Source organism: Hoplias malabaricus, chromosome 2 (assembly GCF_029633855.1).
Source record: "Hoplias malabaricus isolate fHopMal1 chromosome 2, fHopMal1.hap1, whole genome shotgun sequence".
NCBI lineage: Eukaryota > Metazoa > Chordata > Actinopteri > Characiformes > Erythrinidae > Hoplias > Hoplias malabaricus.
In genome coordinates this window covers 41857351-41880877 of record NC_089801.1, presented here as the reverse complement: position 1 = coordinate 41880877, position 23527 = coordinate 41857351, and the positions used below count along the sequence as shown (strand labels likewise).

General features: G+C 40.9%; 2 protein-coding genes across 3 annotated transcripts in view; both read right to left on the bottom strand.

Annotated features, from left to right (window-relative positions):
• Positions 1-23527, bottom strand: part of LOC136686113 (ankyrin-2-like) — a 113046-nt gene that overhangs the window by 5734 nt on the left and 83785 nt on the right. For both annotated transcript variants that reach the window (XM_066659660.1, XM_066659661.1), the window contains exons 28-44: positions 23410-23445; positions 21176-21400; positions 18722-18820; positions 18037-18191; positions 17128-17339; positions 16240-16447; positions 16029-16125; positions 15103-15331; positions 14719-14844; positions 11012-11134; positions 10797-10829; positions 10625-10646; positions 2613-2690; positions 2313-2444; positions 1865-2005; positions 1446-1653; positions 1220-1292 (exon numbers count right to left, since the gene is read on the bottom strand). In XM_066659660.1, coding sequence (XP_066515757.1) covers positions 1220-1292; positions 1446-1653; positions 1865-2005; positions 2313-2444; positions 2613-2690; positions 10625-10646; positions 10797-10829; positions 11012-11134; positions 14719-14844; positions 15103-15331; positions 16029-16125; positions 16240-16447; positions 17128-17339; positions 18037-18191; positions 18722-18820; positions 21176-21400; positions 23410-23445 — 2197 coding nt within the window. The remainder of the gene's footprint in view (positions 1-1219; positions 1293-1445; positions 1654-1864; positions 2006-2312; positions 2445-2612; positions 2691-10624; positions 10647-10796; positions 10830-11011; positions 11135-14718; positions 14845-15102; positions 15332-16028; positions 16126-16239; positions 16448-17127; positions 17340-18036; positions 18192-18721; positions 18821-21175; positions 21401-23409; positions 23446-23527) is intronic.
• On the bottom strand, positions 2948-6391 carry LOC136687596 (ankyrin-2-like). Its single transcript, XM_066662100.1, has 2 exons — positions 3200-6391; positions 2948-2952 (listed from the first exon to the last, which is right to left on the bottom strand). Exons 1-2 carry the CDS (start codon positions 6369-6371, stop codon positions 2948-2950), a joined length of 3177 nt encoding a protein of 1058 aa, XP_066518197.1. The 5' UTR covers positions 6372-6391.

Sequence of the window (23527 nt, the reverse complement as noted above, 5' to 3'; positions counted from 1 at the left end):
GAAGGTATCTGACACAACTCCTGGTTTTGCTGAGGTGATTGTGTAAAGGACTCTGGAGAAGCTTCCCCTGAAATCTGGACAAGAAATGAAGGAATATATTCTCCAGTTGCCAGATTATTTTCAAGGAACTGAACACCAAACAGATGCTTGTTATTAAGAGAGGATGCCTGCAGGGTGTCTAAAGTTTCCAGAGGCTCTGAGAGTGGACATTTTAAAAGCTCGGACAGACACTTTTCATTTCCTTCTATATCACTCTTTTCACAGACAGGAGACAGATCACAGAGTGAAGAATCCTCCAGTTCTTCTGGTTTGTGTTCTTGAGGATATTGTATAACCATGTCAGGGACAATCTGCCCATGTTCATTTTCGGTTTCTTCTGCTGAGATTTCATTTGAAAATGTATCGATGGACAACTGGCTGAAGTTAAAGAAATTCTTTCTGTTCCCAGTTACATGTTCTGAATGCTTGTTTAGTGAGGTTGTTGATGGAGACAGACACTTTTCCTTATGCTCTAAAGACTCGGTCTGAGTCTGGTTCTCTTCTTGGGGTAAAGATATGAGCTGGAAGGTGAGAATGATGGAAGGGAAGGAGGTGGAAAAAGACAGTACACAAGACAAGAACATAATGAGATGATGAAAGTGGAAACTGACATCAAACAAATGGAGCGCTGTAGACATGATCACAGAGTGAAAAGGCACACCGTTTGACATCTCTCATGTGCAAGAACAGTCTGTTTTTAATTGTATGTAGACAGGGGTGGACATGGGCCAGGATGTACCATAACCACATTCTGGGAGCAATAGTCAAGAGGGGACATGGTTCCTGTTATTGTTACCAGTGGTTGTTTCCCTCTGTTTTAAAATGAGTGTAAAATAAAATGTTTGCTTATTGTTACACATATGTTCAACCAGAAATTTGACAGGCCACACCCAAACCATTGGCCATGTCCACCCATGTGTGGCGATCTAATGTACAAAACCCCTTGCCTGCTTGGTTCACTGAAAGATATCATCTCTCAAGCCTAACAGCATTTAACATCTCCAACTTCCAACCAGCAATGGCCAAAACATCAAAAACAAACACTTGAGGATGTTTTTCGTCTTTCGTGGTTTAATTTAAATAGCAGTTCCAAAGAATAGGGAAAACTACTTTTGTTACATTCAGCCGATCAGGAGAAACACCTTGGGCTCAGCTTCAGTAAAAATAAACAGTAACTTACTTCTTGTTGTTGAATTTGTTCTGTGGACTCAGTCCTGATCTCTGGTACTGACCACGGGTTTACAAAGCTCTCTCTGTGAACACAGACACACAGGCATCAGTGTTTAATACTCATCTGTAGATTTTTTTTTTGCCTGTAGTTAATGATGATCTTGCAGTGTTTTTGGCAATTTTAATATTACATTTTAAAATATTAATATTTGAATGTTAATTCTTAAGCATCTCACTGAGTGTTGTTGACCTCCTCCTCCTCCAGATTTCCATGAAAACTGTCTGAATGTGGATGTCCAAATGTTTCTGCCCATGATGGGACATCCAGAAGCGAGGCGACTGAGAGATCCTCTTCTGAGACGGCAGGGACATGTCTCTGAGATGAAATGTCTAACTTCCTGACCACATGGGGACTGTCCCCTTCCTCCTGCACTGATGATAGGGCTACACAACACACAATACATAAACATCTTTGAATATCATTGTACCACAGGTGCTTGTTAGGGCTTTGTTAGGCAGCTTGCAGGACACTTTAGTTGTTACTAAAAGGTTGCTATAGTGATTCTAAGAGGTTGTTGTTAATGTGGTTAATGAACACAGGTGGAGAAAATCAGTAGTGTGATCAATTGACTGCGTAAGACACAATACTCTGCACCTTCACTGTGGTCCAGGGTTCTCTCAATCTCTGCATATGTTCTAGATGTCTGCTCCTGAACTGACTTGTTCATCTGCGTCTCAATCAGGTGGACAATGTCCATGCGGTTTATTTTGGTCAGGCGCTTTATCAGACAGTCCTCTGTAGAAAAAAGAAAACACAAAATCAGTGTCCACTGACAGTTTCCATTATTTATATAAATATTACAATATTTCTCTGGTACATTGGCAAGGAAATGTGTCTCCTGCATTCCAAAGTTTTGTGTTCTAGACATGGGAGAAAGTATATTATTTTGTCTTTATTTGACTGCAGTAACAGGACAACCCATGCTGGATGTTTACCACACTGCAAACATCTTTCATGATGTATCTCTCCCACTCCCCTCTATCACTACCTCCTCTCTTCTCTATCCCACACTCCTGTATGTATTAGAGAGGGCAGGACTGACCGGTGGCATGTTTTCCCTCCCGTTCACTCCAATGCTGGAGGAGAGCGTTACTCTGTTCCTGAAGAGAGTTTGGGTTATCTGTTCGAATCTGTTGAACTTCATTTTCACTGAATTCCAGCTCCTTTGCCAGCTCTGTTGAAAAAAAAATACATGGACAAACATTGCTATGTTTGTTCATTAAAAAATAAGGGTATAACAAAAATACTAAACTCAGGAATGTACCCAGAAGAGAATCACAGACTGAAACCTGAGACCACAGGGCACACATTCTCAGGACACTGACTCTTCATATAATCTCACCTGTCCAGCTGAAACCAAGGAGGTCAGCAATAACGACCAATGTTTCTTCTTTACGATCAACATCTTCATTCCAGTCCACTGTAAATGTTGGGTATATAATGTATGTTTTATTAAAGATTGACAATATAAGATTACAGAAAATTCACTAAACACCTACAGCTTCAAAATAATTAAAACAAAGGAGTAAATTCACGAATTTTGCATCTGAGTTTTAGAAAGATGACCATTCAAAATAATGACAGAAATCAATCCATGCTGCAGTGATGGAGATGGGAGCAAATAAACCAAAGGAAATGCTTTAAAACAAAATGCTGTTAGCAAAGAAAAACAGATCTTCAATCTTGAGATTTTTACAAACACATGGACATGGACACCACACTGACATACAGCACACATATAATAAGACAGCACAAAATGGAACAAACTTGCACTAGACAACACAACAACATAAAACAGGAAAATACACAATATCACAGGGTGAGACAGGACAAGACCAGAACAGAAAGTGACTATCTTGTCTTGGATGGGAACTGAGGAGTCATTAAGGGAAGGGAACAAGGGGCCACAAGCCAGGTAGAACTGTGTACCTTTATAACTTTGATCTGGGCTACTGCTGTCTGAGATTCTCTGCATCTGGGTCTCCACACAATCCTCCCAGTTGGGTCTTGTCTCAAACACATCCTCACCTACTGAGAAAGGTCTAACTCCTGGCAGTGGCCTGGAATCCCCTTCTGAGTCAAGGAAGCCTTTAGCAAAGTCCTTCTCATCTGTGGACCCTTGCTTGCACATATCCTCAAATTGCTGAGGGTATGCAACAAGGACCTGGGGTGAACTGAACACCATTTGTTCAACAGGCACATGTAGTCTAGAAGCTGTAGGCTTTGGTTTAGCTGAAGAAACTTCTATGTTAGTAGTGAGTAAATCTGAAAAACCTACATCTGTCTCCGATTTGGGTCTTTGACTCTGTTCAGTGGAATCGCCCTTTCCTAAGATCTGCTCAAAGCTTGCAGATTTTACTGGAATCTTTGATTTCATCTTCTTGCTTTCAGCTTCTGCAGAAGACTCTTTGGTTGAGATGAGAGACTGAGTAAAACATGTCCCCAGGATGCTAGGGAGACTGATCATTTCCAGTGTAGGTATGGGAATTTCAATCACAGAGTGCTGTTCCTCCTCTGTAGACGAGTCAGATGACTCCTGATCCTGCTCTGAATAAATGGATCTAGTAACGGTTGAGGTGGCAGTGTCCATGGTAATTATGGGTGAAACTGAGTCCGGATCCTTACCTCTGGTACTCCCTGGGTCAGTCTTACTGGAACAGTGTTCTAAATCTTGTGGCTGATAGACATCTTCAGCTGAAACCTTGCGGAGACTATGTTCTTCTGTTGTAGTCAATTCCTGACTGCTAGAAAGTATTCCACTTTCCTCTGACATCTGTTCAGAAGGAGCCTCCTCAGCTTCCTCTTCTCTTAGAGAGAAAAAGATGAAAGCATCTTGTTCCTCCTCCATACTTCTTTTGCTCATATCAATAGCACCTCCCCTGGTCATTTCAAAAAGCTTCCCTTCCTGGAACATGAAAGGGTCTGGTGTTCCATCTTCTGTAGGTGTTCGACCAGTTGCTGTTTCCGATGTTGATTGACTCTCTGAAACTAGAGCTAATACTTTCTTCTCTTCTGCTTCACTCTGTGAACAGAAGCTCTCATCATCCTCCAGTTTATCATTCCATGGAACTAGATCTCCCTGAACAGATCCTTGAACAGACACTTCTGATTGTTCTCTATGTTCTTCGATATAAATACACATGCCTGGTTTTTGCTCTTCCTGAGGTTCTGCTGAGTCTGATACAGATAGGACATTGTCCCTGAGGATCCTCTCTATACTTCTATCTTCATCTGACTGATGTGGGGTTTCCTCAGCAATGACACAATCACTCTCTCCATCATTTTCAGAAGTCACTAAAATATTCTCACCCACACCTGCTGTTTTGATAAGACACAAAGGTGACAGATCAACATGGCTGTCCTCTTTTCTGTCAATGTCAATTTGTGGTGGTTCATCTATAGATGCCACATCTTTGTGTTCAGCACCATTCTCCATAAACTCTGAGGCCTGATTCTCAGATATGGCTTGACCACACAATTCTTGAGGTAGTTTGGACAACTCTGGATCATTACACACCTCTGATTCTAGAGGTGAAGGTGGCACTTGGCTAGACTCTAGTGAACCCTTCTGGTATTTGGCTTCTTCTTGTTCATGGTCTGAGGGACTTAGTGGCAGCTCATCTTTATCCTGTAACGTCAGTGCTAACTTTTTGCCATTATTTTCAATCTCCTGAAATACTTTGATTTTTGCAGCTATCTTGAACATTTCTTCTTCAGGGGTGATCTGTTTTTTGGATATGGCGCACATATCTAGATCATCCTTTTCAACATCATCATCATCTATGGGCTGAGATGAAAATGGCTTTATAGGTACAAAAAATCCATGTGTTTCTTCAGTCTCAGAATAGCTGGATGCATCAAGTCCTATTGGTGTTCTTGATTTGTCAGGATCATCTGACACTGATTCTTTGACCAGAAACAGAGCAGAACCACTGGAATCAAACATCTTTCTCAATTCATCTTCTTTCTCTATTTCATCAAATATTTTTATTTTTTCAGCCATTTCAAACATCATTTCCTCAGGTATGCATTTCTCCAAGCTGCTCTCTATAGCTTCCTCTCGTTCACCTCCATTAGATGAAGCTGAATATGGCTTTAAAGACATAGAAAGGCACTTTGAGTCTGGAGATCCTTCTACATCTTTTTGAAAGGTAATTTCAGACCTTTTCTCACTCTCAATATTTGCTGGGAGGTCAGATGTGAATTGACATATCTGGAGGTCCTCACTGCTGTGACATGTTTGGTCAAGGCTTTGAGATCCATGTGTAGGCTCAGTGGGGCAGCTTTCTAAAAAATCAGGATGTTGGAAGTCCTTACTTGGACTGGGATCAATGGAGTCAGGAGATTTTTGAGAAGAGAAGCACTCTTTAACAGAAGAGGTCTCCAGTGAGTCACTCTGGTAGGCACTTTTAGGACTGCTCACTGTGACATGCTGGGCAGTGTCTAGAAGACAAGGTCTAGTTGGTTGGATGTCATGGTAAGGTTTCTGCTGCATTTTCAGAAATTCTTCAGACCTAGAAATCTTAAAGTCTTTGGAAGCCTCAGTGGTTCCCTTAATCTGTTTTATTTCCCCAGCTTCAGAAACAACTATGTCATAGTCCAAGTCCTCAAAACGTGCTTTTAGTACTGTTTGGATTTGTTCCTGGATTTCTTTAATACCAGCTTCATGACCCTCCTTGTCCTCCTCATCCATCTCTTGTATACATGTTTCCTCAGTATCGGTTTGTGCATTTTTTATTTTTGTATGTGTCAACTGTATAGTTCCCTCATAACTGTGCAGGTCTTCTTGATGTTTTAAAGATGTTCCCTCAAGCTCTGTTTGATTATATTCTTGAAATTCTGTAGAAGGCAAAAGATTCATAGAGCCCTTATACTCAAGTTGACTGTCAATCTCTTGTAAGTATGTTTCCTCAAGCTCTTTTTGAGCTTCTGTAGATATAAACTCTTTCATCATATTCTCATGTCCAATAAGGCCTTGTTCTATCTCTGGTAAATAGGTTTCCTCAAGCTCAGCTTGGGATCCTCTTTGTATTTCTGTAGGGAACAACCCTTCTGTACCTGCATACCCATGCTGATCAACATCCAGCTCTTGTACACACATTTCTGCATACTCTCTGGGGGGTTGTCCTCTGAATTCTGCAAGTGACGACTTGTCCAGTATGGCCTTATATTCAAGATGATCTTGTTTCTCAGTCTGTTGTATATGTGATTCCTCAAGCTCTGGTAGGGCTTCTTCTTGAAGTTCAATTGTTGGCTGCTCTTCAATTATTCCCTTATGTCCGTGTTGATCTTGTATGTCTTGTATGTAGATATTGTCAAGTTTGGTTTGAGCTTGCATTTGGATTTCAGTTACTGATGACTGTTTTACTGTATCCTTACACCCATTCTGGTGTGTTTCCTTGGTCTCTTTTAAATGTGGTTCCTGAAAGTCTGGTTTGGTTTGTTCTTGGACTTCTGTTGGTGAGAACTCTTTCACTGTAACCTTATACCAGTGTTGGTCATGTCCTGTGTCTGGTAAATCTGTTTCCTCCAGTTCCTTTTGGACTGAAAACCCGATTTCCATAGATGAAATATTGGTCAATGTATCCCTATGCTGATCTTCCTTCTCCATGAGAGTCTTTTCTTTGGTTTCACATATAAACAAGTCACTGGAACTTCTTTGTAGGCTTTGTATAAAGCCCTCATAAGGTTCACTTTTTCCTAAGCTGGAATGAGGCGTCTGGCTGCGAGGTGAATCTCTACCCACCTTTATATTGTCCTTCTCCAGACTTTCATTTATTTCCATAATTTCATCATGAAATTCATTTAGAATTGGTGGCTCACTGCTCACCATTTCAGTGGCAAATCTGACCACAGCGTTTGGTTTGTTTGCCTTCCAGAAGAGATGATAATCTGGGTAGTTCTCTAGCTCCTCTTTGATGACAGCACTGAAGTCCTCAGAAGGTCTCCTGTCTGGACTAATCTGTGGCTCCATAGAAGTTCTCCGTTCATGCCTAATGACTCGATCTTCATAGATTATTCTCCCAGGGCTATGTCCTCCCTCCTCATTGGTCCACATTTCATGAGTCATTTTTGGTTCTTCAAATTCAGATTCCCTCAATTCTGAGCCATTTCTGATTTTATCATCGCTATGTGTTCTAACTTCATCTCTCATTTCATGTGTGACAAATAGAGAAGTCTGTACTTGCTCATCTAGTGCTTGAGATAATTCTCCAGTCTGCATGTCTATTGTTCCTGGACAGTGCGGTGCCTCTGATTTCCAGTCTTCCTTGTCTCTAGGAGAAATATCTGAAGGTATCACTTGTTCAGCTGCTGGGATAATGTTTTGACCCACACTTGTGATTTCTGAGGTAAAGACTGACTGTCCATGTGCAACCCCTTCATGAATCACTGTGTCATGATGCTGGTCGAAATCAATGTGTGATGATTTGTCTGTCTTTTCTGTTGATTTCTGTGTTACTTGGTCATGGTTAGTATCATGGGTTTGAACATCCAGAGCTTCCTGAGATGTTGTAAAAGAGACAGTTAAATCAGCAATAGTTTTATGTTCAAAAAGTCCAGTCTTGTTTTTTGATGGGTCTTGTCCAGTTTGAAAAGCTCTCATCAGCTCCCTGACTGACATGGTCTCTTCTATTCTCTCTGTCTGGGATCGAGGGGATTTTGGAGACCTCGGAGGCATTGTGTCTAACTGTTCTTGTTCTCTCATGCTTGAATAGGACTTGCTCAGTATAGTGATCACTTTTTGGCTTCCTGGTCTAATCTGCTTCTTGAGAGTCTCTTCTCTTTCTTTCTCATCCACTTTCTTTTGAAGAGCTTTGACTTTGTCCTTGATGGAGCCTATAGGAGTCTCTTCAACCTTAGGGGACATGGGTGTTGGTCCAGAAGCTACCACTTGGACTGAGTCTCCATCCAGTGACTCTTCAGAGCTCATTCTTTCAAGTTCATCTTCTGAGCTTCCACTTGCATACTCTCTCTCTTTTAGTTTCTTTCTTGCAGGTTTTGTGATTCGAGGAGTACGGCGCTTCCGAACATGTGGCAACACAACCTCTGTAAAAGTCTCTTCCACAAATTTCATTTCTTGAGCATTATGAGCTCTCAAAGGAATCTCCTGGAGATACATCTCTAAGTCAGTTGTAAGGTGTGAAACCATTTCAGATGCATCTTTCTTTGGTGGAGAACTGGAGATAGTTGGTTTTTTGATTCTGACCTCTGTGAGGAGAGGTTCTTGAACTTGAAAAGTTTCATTGTGTTTGGTTTCCCGAGCCTCTTGGTCTTTATGAAGTACATGACACTCCTCACTAGACTTTGACTTTTTTAGAGTGTCTTTATCCTCTGTTCCACTGAATTCTCCAATTTTCAGAATCTGGTCTACCTTCTCCAGATCCTCTTTCACTTCTCCCACAATCTCAAAAGGCTCTTGAACCTCCTCCTCTCTTGAACCTCCAGATTTCAGTTTTTCATCTTCAACTGCATTCAGAGAATACTCTGAAAGGTCAATGGTCAGGAGGGTGGACATTTTGAGAAGGTCTTGCTTCATGTCGGACACATCTGAGAGAAGGTCTGGACTCACGAGTGTGGCTGGTTCATAATCCCTTTGTGTTTCTAAGAGGGGCATATCTGTAGACTCATTTTCATCCTCATCTTGTCATTTTGAGAGTAAAATGGAATTGAAGAACAAAAGGGAAATGAAGAGGACAAAAGACATGAGGAAAGTAATCAGGGCAGCAGCAATACAATAGTCTTCCTCTGAGAGGATTGATAGAAATTTGATGAAGCTGAAAAATTAGTAAATCACTAGATTGCAAAGATGGATCTGGGGGCATGGGAGCAGCTAAAGCAAAGCAGAGGGGAAAAAAAGAGCTGATACACGATGGGCTGGAAATAACTTGCTTAAACATGTTACAGTAGAGAATCCATTCATACACATGAATGAAGACGAAGAAGGAGAAGGAGGAGTTGGGACTAACAGAGAAAGCTGAATACAAAAACAAATGGACACATCAATCAGAAACAGCCACAGAGGCATCTCAAGATTGTTCTCCACATGGAGAAGAGCTAATGTCAACATAAACACACACGGAATAAATACATTTTAAACATTTCCAAGATTTTTTGTATCCCCTGTAAGAAACAGCAGACTGACCAGACAAACACAAACAACGAGATAAACAAAGAGAATTTCCTACAACCTTGAAAGTACCATGGTTAATGAGGACAGAACACTCTAGAACTTCTAATAAACATAAACAAAAGCATTCTGTTCCACAGTCAAATCAAGCTGAGGCACAATATCCAGACAAATGTACTTTATGTCTGCCCAGTGGATTTACCCTGGCCTTTCAGCTCATAATAAAGCTTGAACTCCAACATGCTACGACATTTCCGCCACAGTCTGTTCAGTAATAAACTGCTTTTGAAATTGTGAAGTGTCCAGTGAAGACTGTGATATTGATGAAAGACAAAAACGAAAAGAGTCAAATGAAACACAAAGAGAATCACAACAAACAAAACAGTAAGTCCATAAAATCATAAAGATGCATAAAGTAGAAGGATTCCATACACACAGAGCTCACACAGAACATGTGTAAGTCAAGTTATTTCCATGCAGAACAGGCATCCAATGTCCATGCATTGATTTATAAATGTAAACCCTTATATTTTCTACAGATTCAATAAAACAATGTTTTCTGTCCTATACTACAAAACATACAAGTTTATTGATTAAGTCTGAATAAAACTGGAGATTACAGACTTCTAAAACTGTGTAATAATGTTTCCTAAATATGAATTTAGATTTATATAAAAAAAAGTATCACTAAACCTAACCTTAATCCCAACCCTCACCCTAACTCAGACCTTACTTCTAATACATTACATTACTCTTACATTAATCCTAACTCTAACACAAAAAACGTATCTCAGAGTTCTGTAGACAATTAAAGCTCTGACCAAAGTTTCTGAATATGAAATTATAAACAAGTGCTGACATGTACTCAATGTCTTTTAGGTAATTGAGCAAATCCTGATGTTTAACTTAGTCCAGTGCAGTGTATGACTGACAGAAGAATGCAGAGAACAGTCATAATGCTTCATTCAGTATCCTCTCTAACACAGAGCTGGGGAAGTTTTAATTGATTAATCTGTTATTAATTACTAACAAATTATATCTTATTATTTTAACACTCTGTGTCTAAAGCTGATCAAAACGACTGCTTAGTGAATGATTTATGATTAGAGGAAAACACAAACAGAAGAATGGAGGGGAATCAGCCACAGCTCAGCAATCAAGGATCCATTTTCTAAGAACATGATTCCATTTAAACACAACAGGAAAAAAAACAGCCTTTTTCTTACATTTCTCACGCGCCTTGTCGCTCTGAAAACCAAAGAAATTACAAAAAACAAATGTAAATTTGTGCATACATGACAAATGCATGTTCAAAAACTGAATTTTTAATATTTATACCATTATTATTATTATTATTATATTCACCCTGATTCTGAAATGAACAAAAAGCAGTTTTACCTCTTCATCAGGATCTTGATCTGAATCAGATTCCTTCAAAGAGAAAACAGAGAAGGGAATTAATAATAAGTGCTGTTTTTTAGATTAACATAAAGGTATCTAAACCAATAAACAATAAATAAATGTTCAGTATTTTTAATAAGAAAAAAAAAAAAGAACTCTGTTCAGCATCTAAACATTTCTGATGGTTAATGCTGTGAAGCCAGGATGTTCACCTTGCAATAGAGCGGCAGAGTGATGTTGAGGTTGCAGATTGCATTGTGGGTAAGACTGCGGTAGGTCCTGGGCTCTTTGGTAAAAGACAAACGTCCACAGGGCTCCTGGGCAGTGTCTCTAATCTGATCACAGATAAACACAACAATTGGTATCAGCAATCAGTTAATCAATCAATAAACTAAAGCATCAGTAATTCAGCACATTTATAGACTGTATAAATGGTTTATCATCTATTTATTAGTGGGTTCGATTCCCGCTCCGGGTGACTGTCTGTGAGGAGTTGGTGTGTTCTCCCCGTGTCCGCGTGGGTTTCCTCCGGGTACTCCGGTTTCCTCCCACAGTCCAAAAAAAAAAACACACGTTGCAGGTGGATTGGCGACTCGAAAGTGTCCGTAGGTGTGAGTGTGTGAGTGAATGTGTGTGTCTGTGTTGCCCTGTGAAGGACTGGCGTCCCCTCCAGGGTGTATTCCCGCCTTGCGCCCGATGATTCCAGGTAGGCTCTGGACCCCCCACGACCCTAAATTGGATAAGCGGTTACAGATAATGGATGGATGGATCTATTTATTAATGCTATTATTTAGGTTGAAATCACCTAACAACTCATTAATAACCATTTATAACACATAGATAGAATGGAAAACAGTCATCTGTTGTTTGCCAAATAGTGAACCCATATCATTCTACACTGTTAAACTGATCTTGTAAAATCATTTATTTTTGTATTCTCCATCAGTGAACATAAAGCCTGTCAGCTTCATCACATAACTGTTAATAAGTTTAACTATTTAATCACCAATTTTAATCGATTTTTAACCACCAATAGATGTTTTCTATTTTATTTTAGTGTTTTCTTTTAATAATAATGTAATGTATCTTACCATATGAAATCCCCAAAATTCACATTATAAAATCTTAGCAGTATTTTCTACCTTGACATTTTGAACACATATGAAGTTTTCCTCATGTTTGTGACAGGTATGGATATAATGTTGCAAGGTGCTAATGTACATCAGACATGAAGATAGCACTACTGTGATCCTTGAGGTTGAGAGGCGTCAACTTTAGCACAGCATTCCATGTGTAAATATCCTTTACTGATTTACTGTTTGCCACGTCCAGACATTTGTGGCCTGCTCTAACTATCTCAAATGTTATTAATACTGCTACCACACTATGTAGATCTCAATGTATATATAAGATTTTAGGATTTCCTGTGTGGTTTGATGTTTCCAGGCATCATATTTACATTTATTTACATTTATGCATTTGGCAGACGGTTTTATCCAAAGCGACTTACAAAAGAGAATCTAACATTCAAACTACAGCACAATTTATACAAAATACCTTACATTGAGTGCAATATGCCAGGAAGTAAGTGCATTAAAGAAAGACTTTCAGTGCAAGAGATACTCTCGGAAGATCTGGGTTTTCAAGGATTTCTTGAATGTGGAGAGGGTTTCTGTTGCTCTGATAGTGCTTGGAAGCTCGTTCCACCAGTGTCGTACCAGAGATGAGAATAGCCTCGATTGACCTGTACGGGGGGTTGGCCGTGTTAGTTGGCGCTCCTTTGAGGAACGGAGAGGGCGGGCGCTAACATATGGTTTTAAGAGTCTATCATCAGTCTAACATCATATATGTTCTCTAACCATATGTTAAGGAGTTACTAACACATGAGTCTTAAAGTGTAACTCGCATCAGCATTTATTCACTAGTTACTAACACTTATAATGGCCAAAACAGAGTCAGCATTTATTCATGAGTTACTAACATACACACATAGCTGAAGTAATTTTGTCATATTGCACACAAAAAACAAGCAAACATTTTCATTAATTCCTTTAGAAACACTTTCCTGACTGAAATTAATATTCAGATATAGTGTGTAATAAAACATGCAATTTAGACCAGAAAGGCTTTTTTGTATGTCCTTGATCAAGCATCTGAAGCAGCCCATAATTGAGGTGAGAGCCAAGCTGAAGAAGACATTTAAGAACCATGAGATGTTCGTTCAACAATTTCCCCTCAGTCTATGGATTTGTCCTTTCATAGTCCTCAAACCTGACCAAGGATCCATAAAGTACCTGCTGTGATTTATTGTGCAGTGCTTGTTCCCCATGTTTCACAGTGCAACACTGTATGCCCTTCACTCATCACTTATTATGCTACTTCCTGCCAGAGGACATGTTCTCTGATCAGAGGAACAAGATGGTATCTTGATCATTTCAGCACTAGTGTCCTCCTCCTTTCTTTAACTCCAATCATTCCAAAAACCCATTTCTTCATTCTCCAGGTATTTCCAAAACTATATATATATATATATATATACACACACAGGGTGGGCCATTTATATGGATACACCTTAATAAAATGGGAAAGATTGGTGATATGGAAGGCAATTGTCTATACTGGAAGCCTGTACTAGCATTTCTCCTGCGGTGTTGCTATCATTGTGTGAACAGTGGGAGAAAAGGGTTGCATTGACAATCCAACACAATGGACAGTACTTTGAACACATTTTATAAGTGGTCAGAAACTCATAAATAACTCATGAAAGAATAAAGTTACTTTAAAACCATTGTTTTTCTTGTGAAATTCCCAATAGGTTTGATGTGTCACATGACCCTCTTCCCATTGAAAAAAAAAAAGTTGGATCCAAATTGGCCGACTTCAAAATGGCCGCCATGGTCACCACCCGTCTTGAAAATTTCTCCCCTCCCATATACTAATATGTCACAAACAGGAAGTTAATATCACCAAACATTCCCATTTTATTAAGGTGTAGCCATATAAATGGCCCATCCTGTATATGGGGTTTATATTTTGGCTTGTTTAGGTCTTTTTTTTGTTATATATGTTTTACATATTTTATAAGACAATTTTATTTAAATTTAATTAAATTTCCACAAAAAACTGAAGTTTTCAGTGTTAGTTAAGACAGTTTGAATTTTAGTGTTTGTACTTGTATTCGTATTGTACAAATGAAACTTTGTTCCTGTTGCCTTTGCATTGTGTGTAATTTTATTACATAAATGTGGCTCGTTAATTGGTAATGTTTAACACTAGAACTAAGACTGTTTTGGCCATTATAAGTGTTAGTAACTTGTGAATAAATGCTGATGTGTTTTACACTTTGCAGTAAGACTGTTTCGGCCCTTATATGCGTTAGTAACTCATGTATGAATGCTGATGTATTTTACACTTTACAGTAAGACTCATCGTTTGGCTGTTATACATGTTAGTAACTCCTAAACATATGGTCAGAGAACATATGGAATGCCAAGAAACTTTAAACCACACAGGAAGCCTAAAATCTTAACGAGTAATTGCAACATTGTGAACTACATAATGTGGTAGCAGTATTAATAACATTGGGGATAAAGAAGCAGGTTACAAATGTCTGGATGTGGCCAGGAGTAAACCAGTAAAGGATGGTTACACATGGAATGGTGTGCTAAAGAAGATGCCTCTCAACCTTAATGTTTACTTGTGTAAATGTTTAAGTCAGTAAATGTGTAACTGTTTAGAGATGTGTCATTGTGTAACAGTTTGGGTCATGTGTAATGGTTTTTATCAACGGTTTATGTAATTGTGTAAAGGGTTAAGTGTGTAAAGGTTAGTGTATATTTGTTATGGATTGTGTAATCTCTAATGGTTTGTTAACTGTGTAATTGTGTAATGCTGTAAGTAAGCAGTTGTGCTCCTTCACCTTGATGAAGAGCGCAAGTCTGTTTTCTTTGAAAGCAAAGAAGCTGAAGACGTGGTGCTGCCCACTCTTAGTCAGAGGAACCAGATTCCCAAAACAGTCCACAAAGATCGGTTTCCCTTCCAGAACCTGTACCACAGAGAACACACATGTCTCAAAAGTGTATGTATGTATGTGTGTGAGTGTTTGTGTGTGTGTTTATTGTCATGGATGTGTTTAAGACATTGTCTCAACTTCTACAATCACTTATTGTCTCTCTCTGTCCCTCAGCTGTTGTTAAAGAGATACTGGTGGACAATGCCTGCTCTACATCATATGCTACATCAGGAAATTAAACAGACAAAGATACTACAAGATACTACATTTCCCAAGATGAATTGCCCATACCTCCACATCCCTACTGCGTGCCACCTCTGTAAAGTTCTCTTGCTGCTCCAGGGTCTTGTCCATCTTGTCATCCGTCATGCAGAAGCAGCGCAGCCTGGCCTCGATGGGGTCCAGGGTTTTAGCGAAGATTACAAACTTGGCCATGTATGGGACGCAGATGATCTCCCGGTAAACCTGCGCTGAGAAGTTCACCGACTCCTGAGACTGGCGGCAGTCAATCAGCCAGAACCTGCGCACAACTACAGTGCATCAGCATCGCCAAACCTCGTCTCCCATGTCAACCACTTCAGTCACCACTCTGAAAAACCCATCTCCCATTACAACATCAATTATCACACTGCCAGTCCACATATCCCATGCCAACCACATCAGCCATCTAGCTTCCACACCCCATCTCACATTGCCAAACCAATCTCCGATGGCAACATCAGTCATCACACTGCCAAACCCCATCTCCCATGGCAACAACATCAGTGATCACTCTGCCAAACCCCATCTCCCCTGGCAACAAGATAAGTCATCAATCTGCCATTCCCCATCTCCCATGCCAACCACATCAGCCATCAAGCTGCCAAAGTCCATCTCACATACCAACAACATCAGTCATCACATTGCCAAACCTGTATCCCATGGCAACCACATCAGCCAATATGCTGCCAAACCACAATCTCCCATAGCAACAACATCAGTGATCACTCTGCCAGTCCACATCTCCCATGGAAACCACATCAGCCATTATGCTGCCAAACCCCATCTCCCATGGCAACAACATCAATTATCACTCTGCCAAACCTGTCTCCTATGACAACGACATCATTCATCACACTGCCAATCTCCATCTACCATGGCAACAACATTTGTCAACCTTGTGCTAGTCAACGCTACGCCAACACCACACTGTAACTAAACTGCAGGTGAGAGCTGACCTGGCTGATACGTTGGTGGTAAAAGACACACATTGGTTGATGAAGCTTAAAGGTGTTGACCCTGTGATATCCTCCCACTGAGCTGGAGTGGTGCCTCCTGGGAAAATAAAACACACACAAACACACACACACAGAGAACATTGACACTAAAGGCTAGATAGATTTCATTTAGATGAAGAAAAGGATGGTGATAGTAATGATGGTGACTAACCAGTAATGCTGCAGAGTAAACGAAGTGTAGGCATGTCCCCGGAGAACATGCCTTCTGTCCCGTGATTGGTGGAGTTTTTGGGGATGGGGATCGTCATGGTGATGGGTTTGTGGAACTTTCGTCTCCGAGGCTCAAGAGTCACGATGGGACTGAATGTGGCTTTGTTTCCTAGAATTTTCCTCACCACATCCTCTGGAATTGGCTGGGCCTGACAATATCACAGATACGGCACCATCAATACAGCATCAATAACACACAGATATTTCATTAATAACTCACACATACATCATCAATAACACACAGATACACTGTCAGTATCACCATCCAATTTCAGGGACACAATTCCTTCATATTAGAATTTATTATCATATGATGTGATTAGTAGTTGATGTGTTCAGTTGTCGACCACATGGAGACATATTGTATTATTTAAACATTCATTCATTCATTATCTGTAACCGCTTATCCAATTCAGGGTCGCGGGGGTCCAGAGCCTACCTGGAATCATTGGGCGCAAGGCAAGAATACACCCTGGAGGGGGCGCCAGTCCTTCACAGGGCAACACAGACACACATTCACTCACACACTTACACCTATGGACTCTTTTGAGTTGCCAATCCACCTACCAACGTGTGTTTTTGGACTGTGGGAGGAAACCGGAGCACCCGGAGGAAACCCACGCGGACACGTGGAGAACACACCAACTCCTCACAGACAGTCACCCAGAGCGGGAATCGAACCCACAACCTCCAGGTCCCTGGAGCTGTGTGACTGCGACACTACCTGCTGTGCCACCGTGACGCCCTGTATTATTTAAACAGTGATGATATAAATGATAATACAACATCTGACCAGTTTAATCAAAGCTGAACAGTACAGCCTGCAGACCTGCAGTCCAACTCGGATCCTTTTGGTCAGTGCTCCCTCTGGGAATACGGACTGAACCTGAGGAACCAATGAGCTGCTTAGAACGCCGCCCTCCGGTCCAATCAGGTGACTGTCCTGCTTTATCCTGGACACCACGGCAAAGTACTGTGGGAAATCTCTGGTGATAATGCGGCATATTCTCTTCTTCTCCAGTTCCTCTGGGGAGTCCAGCTCTGAACCAATCAGAACATAGCAACAACAGTACATCTGTCATCATACTGCAGCAGGACTGCTATCTAGAACACACAAGATTTGTTTGAGTTCCTCCTCTGTGTTGTGGATTAGTGATTAGGGTGTAGTATTTAGGGTTTGTTATTTATGGTGTACCCACATACATGCCATTGCCAATTTTTCACAGAGCTCTTTGCCTGTGTTGTGGACTTGCTTGTCATGTTTAACACCTTGCTTGACTTGAATTAGGACAAGCAGCTTAGCTTGGGACTTGCATGTTTTGGCTCAGGACTTGCTTGTGTTAGCTTGGGACTTCTCTGTCTTAGATAAGGACTTGGTTGTCTTAGTTAAAGTCCTGTGTAGGCTCAGGACATGCCTTAGATTGTGATTTACCTGTCTTAGCTACAGAATTGCTTGTTTTGGCTCAGAACCTGCCTGTATTGGTACATGCTTGTATCAAATCAGGACCTATTATGCACAGGACTTTTGTGTCTTTAATTGGAATTTGCCTCTATTAGGCTGTATTGGTCTTATTTGAGGACTTGCCTGTGTTAGAGCGGGGCTTGGTTGTCTTAGTTTAGGACTTGTCTGTCTTAGATCAGGGCTAGTCTGTCTAAGCACAGGACTTGATTGTTTTGGCTTTGTGTTGTGGATTTGTGATTAGTGTGTACTGTGTAGGGTTTGGTATTTATGGTGTACCCTCGTCCATGCCATTGAGGATTTGATTGAGTTCCACCTCTGTGTATTCGCAGTAATGCTCTCTCCAGCTCTCGCCTGTTTCACTGCGCAAAATTACCAGCTCTCGTTCACAACCACGGAGTGCTGCAAAATGAGGGATCTCCACAATCACTGGGCTAAACAAAAACAACAGCAGTGACAAGTCAGAATGTAGATATAAACCATGTCCTGAATTGTTAGAAAATGAAGGAGGACATGCTGAAAATTTCTCTACTTAAATATAAAATAAAATGATCCATAAGGTCCTTTCTCTCTAATGCTGATGAAAGCCCACATAGACATGCTGAAATATAGTATTAACTTTTAGATAAATTACTTTAACTGAACTAGTCTTGCATCAGCACAGTGTGTGTAAACAGACCATGGAACATGGACATGGAGGACTGAACAGAACTGTAAAACTGAACAGAACCAAAAAAAGTGTGTTGTACATTTCAATACTAGATCAGAGCTGGGCAAGGACATTATTCAGCAGAAATCAGTGGAAACAGCAAATCATTTAATAACAAAAATTTATACATATAAAAAGAGAAACACAAGCAAAAAAACAACAAACTAGCAGTGTACTTCAGATGACAACAGAACATAAGAGATAAAAAATAAATAAACAGTAAAGCAGGTCTTTCTGGAGGCGACTATATCCTACCCGAGGAACTTGGTTCCTGGAGGGCCAAGCTGCAGGATCCTGCTGACCAAACTCTCACCCTCATTCAGAGGGGGCGGAGCTGTGGGCAGGTGCAGCTTCCTGCTCCATATGCAGCATTAAAGCAGATAAAACCAGAATATATATATATATATATATATATCACACTTCCTCTCAGGGACACAAATATAACACAGACATCTCAAACATTCTTGCATACACACACACACACACTTTAAACTTAGCTTTCTTGGTTCGGGATGTGCATTTAATCATTTAGAAATTGCTTATTTTGGTTAAGAACCTTGGTGTCTTTGCTTGTGTGATACCTATCTTTGAATGAGACTTGCCTGTCTTTACCTCAGGACTCACTTGCCTCAGCTAAGGACTTGCATTTCTTAGATCATATCTTAGCTTAAGAGTTTCCTGACTCGGCTTGGGACTCGCTTGTCTCAGCCTGAAATTTGTCTTTGTAATGTGCTTAGATTTGTGTTCTGTTCTGTATGGTTTCTTGTTTGTGCGCCCCTGGTCATGTGATACCCTTCTCATGTGTTTCTAGTGTCACGTGTCTTAATTAGTGTCCAGGTGTTTCTTGTTGGTGTTGTCTTTATATAGTCCTTGTCAGTGTTTCCTGTTTTGTGGGTCATTGTATGTATGTGTGCTGTCAGTGCTTTATGTGACTGTTCCTTAACCTTGCTCTGTGTTTTGTCTTTCTCTATGTTTAACCTTGCTATGTGTTTCACCCCTTTGTTCTGTATAGTCTTTGTCTAATGCTTAACTGTGTTTGATGTTTAGAAGCTTTGTTTACTGTTTAGCTTTGTTTAGTGTTTAGCCTTGTTTAATGTTTAGTGTTAGCTTGCCTCTGTCTTGTTACCTTTCGTTTATTGTTAAAAAATCTCTCCTGCATATACCTCCTTCCCTTACTCCTTGACCACTCCTACAAACCCCAGCATTATTACAGAATGACCCACCATATCAGAGATGTATCAGGTGATTTGGGATTATCTATTGGACTTATTGAACTGACTACTGCTGGGGATCAGTGCAGGGACTCTCTAGTGCACTGTTCCAGAATTTCAAAAAAGACCAAAAAGAAGAAGTCCAAGAGTCCTGCTCCTGTCTTCAGTCTCACTCCAGCTTCCAGTTCCCCTCCTGCTTTGAGCCCCCAGGGTCCTGAGTCTTCTCAGGCCTGCAGTTCTAGCCCCATGGACATAACACCTATTCGCTGGTATGCTCATGTTCTGAAGGCGAAGGTGATAGAACTTGCAGCTCCAGTCCGGCTTTCCATACCCGTGTTAAAGTCTTGAGGATCTGGACCTGATGGACTTAATTTACGAATTAACAACGTGTATTCATGTGAACATGAATTTGTTTGAGGGAGAGCTAGTTGACCGGACCTCGGAGTCCAGAGGATCCGAGGGTCAGAAGCTCACAGGGGCTGATCCAGAGCCCCCAGCCACTCCAGAGGATCTAGAGCTCTCGGCTGCTCCAGAGGATCCAGAGCCCCCGGGTGCTCCAGAGTCTGCAGGGCCCCCTGTTTCTAAGGACATCTTCTCAGCCACTCCTGTTCCAGAGAAGGCGGAATCCGCCTCTGTTCCTGCTCCAGTGACGAACTGCACCGCTTCTGTTCCAGTGATGGTGGCAAACCCCGCCGCTCCCGTGACTGTGGCCCCAGCCGCTTTGGTTCGTGTGCCTAGATTGACCCAAAAGACTTCGGGGTCGATCCCTAGAACTGTGCCCAGGCTTCTCGGACTTCACCTCAGACTTTTGCCAGTTCTGGGCACTCCCCAAATGTTGTTTTTGTTCCTTTGTCTGTTCCTGTTCTTGTCCTTGTTTCTGTCTGTGTGCCTGTTTCTGCTCTTGTCTCTGTCCCTGTCAGTGTTCAAGTCCGTCCCCTTGGATGTCCTGGTCCTGGTCATGTGACACCCTTCCCATGTGTCTTAGTGTCCAGGTGTTTCTTGTTGGTGTTGTCTTTATATAGTCCTTGTCAGTGTTTCCTGTTTTGTGGGTCATTGTACATATGTTTGCTGTCTGTGCTTTATGTGAATGCTCCTTAACCTTGCTATGTGTTTCACCCCTTTGTTCTGTATAGTCCTTGTCTAATGCTTAGCCCTGTTTGATATTTAGAAGCTTTGTTTAGTGTTTAGCATTTAGCGTTAGCTTGCCTGCATATACCTCCTTTCCTTACTCCTTGACCACTCCTACACACCCCAGCATTATTACAGTCTTTCTTAGTTTGGTACATGTCTGTCTTTATCTGCTTGTCATAGATGAGGATTTGCTTGTCTTGTCTCAGTACTGTTTGGGAAATTATGGCCTTAACTCAGTAATTCTCATTTCTGAATATGGTCTGTTTTCTAGATGCCAAATGTTCTCATTAATTATCATCAACACTGAATTATGTGGAAAAATATATTTCTAAAATATGCTTTTGGCCTTAACACCTCTTTCTCTCACCCAAGGAACTGTGCTCCTGTCGGTCCGACCTCTATAACTCTGCCTGTGATTCCCTCTCCCTCCACCAGGGGGGGCATGATGGCGAGTCTGTGTCTCTTCACTAGTCTGCAGGTGACTCGTGTTGGGGCGGAACATTTCCTGGGTGGCACAATGATACGGAGGCCATTATGACGGCAACCACGCATAGCTCCTCCCCTTGCATCCACCATGAAACTAACCAGGAATCTGATTGGACAAGACAGAGGAAAAACAGCCAAATATACATCAGCGTTAATGGAAAACTTGGATTCAGAATCTGACCCATCCATGTTCTGTCATGGTGCTTCTCCAATGTTACAGTTGATGGTTTAGATTGGGCACAATCTAATTCAGTCCAATGAGAAACTGTGATTAACCCTCTGGAGTCGGAGGATAAATCAGAACTTGCACCAAAAAACGTATGCAAGTTTTTGTCCTATAAACATACCCTCAGAAATCCGGCTGCTCTTATTGAAGGATTATAATGTGTGAAAACACTCATTTTAGTCATATAAACAAAAGCAGGTGGCTGTGTTATTGCACTGAGCAAGAAGCTCCAAGACAGCATAGTCATTATTTTCAGCTGCCTAAGGAGGAACGGTATCATTTTGTGATGAGTGAAAGTTAAATATATTTGACTCGTTTTTCTGTAGCATGTTTGCCACTGGTTAGCTTATACACTATGCTTGTTCAGTACTATATTTCAGCAACAGAATTTGTGAAGCTGACGGTAAATATTTTGTAAATGCGCAAAAGCACAGAGTTCAGCCTATCGTTGCTAAATAACTAAAATACCACAGTTTACAAACAAACAATACAGTTGGTCTCACTGATGGGGTGGGGTGGTGGCTAATGGGCCATTATCTTGCACAGTGGAGAGGGAATTTTCTCAACTGTATTTCACACCTATCTCATGAATAGTCAATGTGTGAGCCACAGGTATTGCGAAAAACAGTGTCACATCAGATTCTTGTTGCTGGGCTTGTACTGAATGTGTAGCTTTTTGTATTGCATGTGTAGCTTTTTGGGAACAAACATTTGTAGGTAGATGAAATTTGTTAGAATATCAATAAATATCAGATTACCTCAGACGTAAATGAAAGGCCTCAAACTCCATGGCTTTAAGTTTCTTCAGTTTGTCAGTGGTTTGAGTTGGATTTGAGTGCAGAGCTTCAACAGGACAACTCCCCCAAAACCCCAAATCTTTGTATATTTAGTTTTACACAGGTGCTAATGGGTAATACCTTAAAATCTGCAAGTTAGCACAGAGCTAAATATATCTTACTCTCTATCACAGAATTATCCATCTGAAACAATAATATCAAGACTATTATTATTAAAATAGCATCACATACTTTAAGCAGACCGTTAGATTATTTTTATTATAGTCCACTATTTACCAGTGGCTCCAGAGTGAATCTACAGAAGAAAATGCCAAACATGACCATGCTTGAACTACTGTGGCAGAAAGGGATCTCTGGGTAAGTGTGAAGGTAAATGTGTAATGTATAGTTTTTTTGGGTAATTGTAACCCTTGGGGTCAGAAGAAAAACATGCTTTCCTCAGTGTCTGTAATGTCCAGTTCATCTGAAGCAGTGAAGACCGGGGCAGGATTGATGCTAAGGTGATCTTGAGGGTTTATTTTTTCTGGATAAAAGCTTGGAGCATAGCTGTGGATGGTGTGTGCTGGACATCATGAGGCAAGCATGAGACAAACCCACAGCTTTAACACAGAACACACTTCAGGACCATCACACAGTCCTCTGTCCCACAGAGACCACCCAACCACCTCACAGACCCTTAGACAGAGCTCATTACTATAATCATATATATATATTTTTTTTAATCATGTATTTAATCACTGCCAAATAGGAAGTCTAATGATTTTAAAGATTAAAAGTCTTTCTTGCTGGGGAACCAATTCTTCTGCAAGAATTCCTTTGATTGTGGACCAAAACAATTCCAGATTTTTCCTGTGAAGGTCCGTCAGTGCTGGTCCATCCAGCACCAGAGCTACATATACAGTCAGACCTGCAACATTACCATGGAAGCACAAAGGCAGTCTCCATGGCAACAAACACAATGTGAGGCCATGGCCACACCCACACACATCTGCAGCACATGCAGAGGCTCCTCCCTCCTCTAACAAAAGAGTGAAGTGAGAAAAAACAAAAAAGAAAGGAAAATGAAAGAAAGAAAACAGTGTGGGGCATCACCTGCTGTTGTCATGATCAAGGCACGGAGTAGACAGGCTATAAGCAAAACACACACACACACACACACACAGTGGGGTAAGAGAGAGAGAGAGAGAGAGAGAGAGAGAGAGAGAGAGAG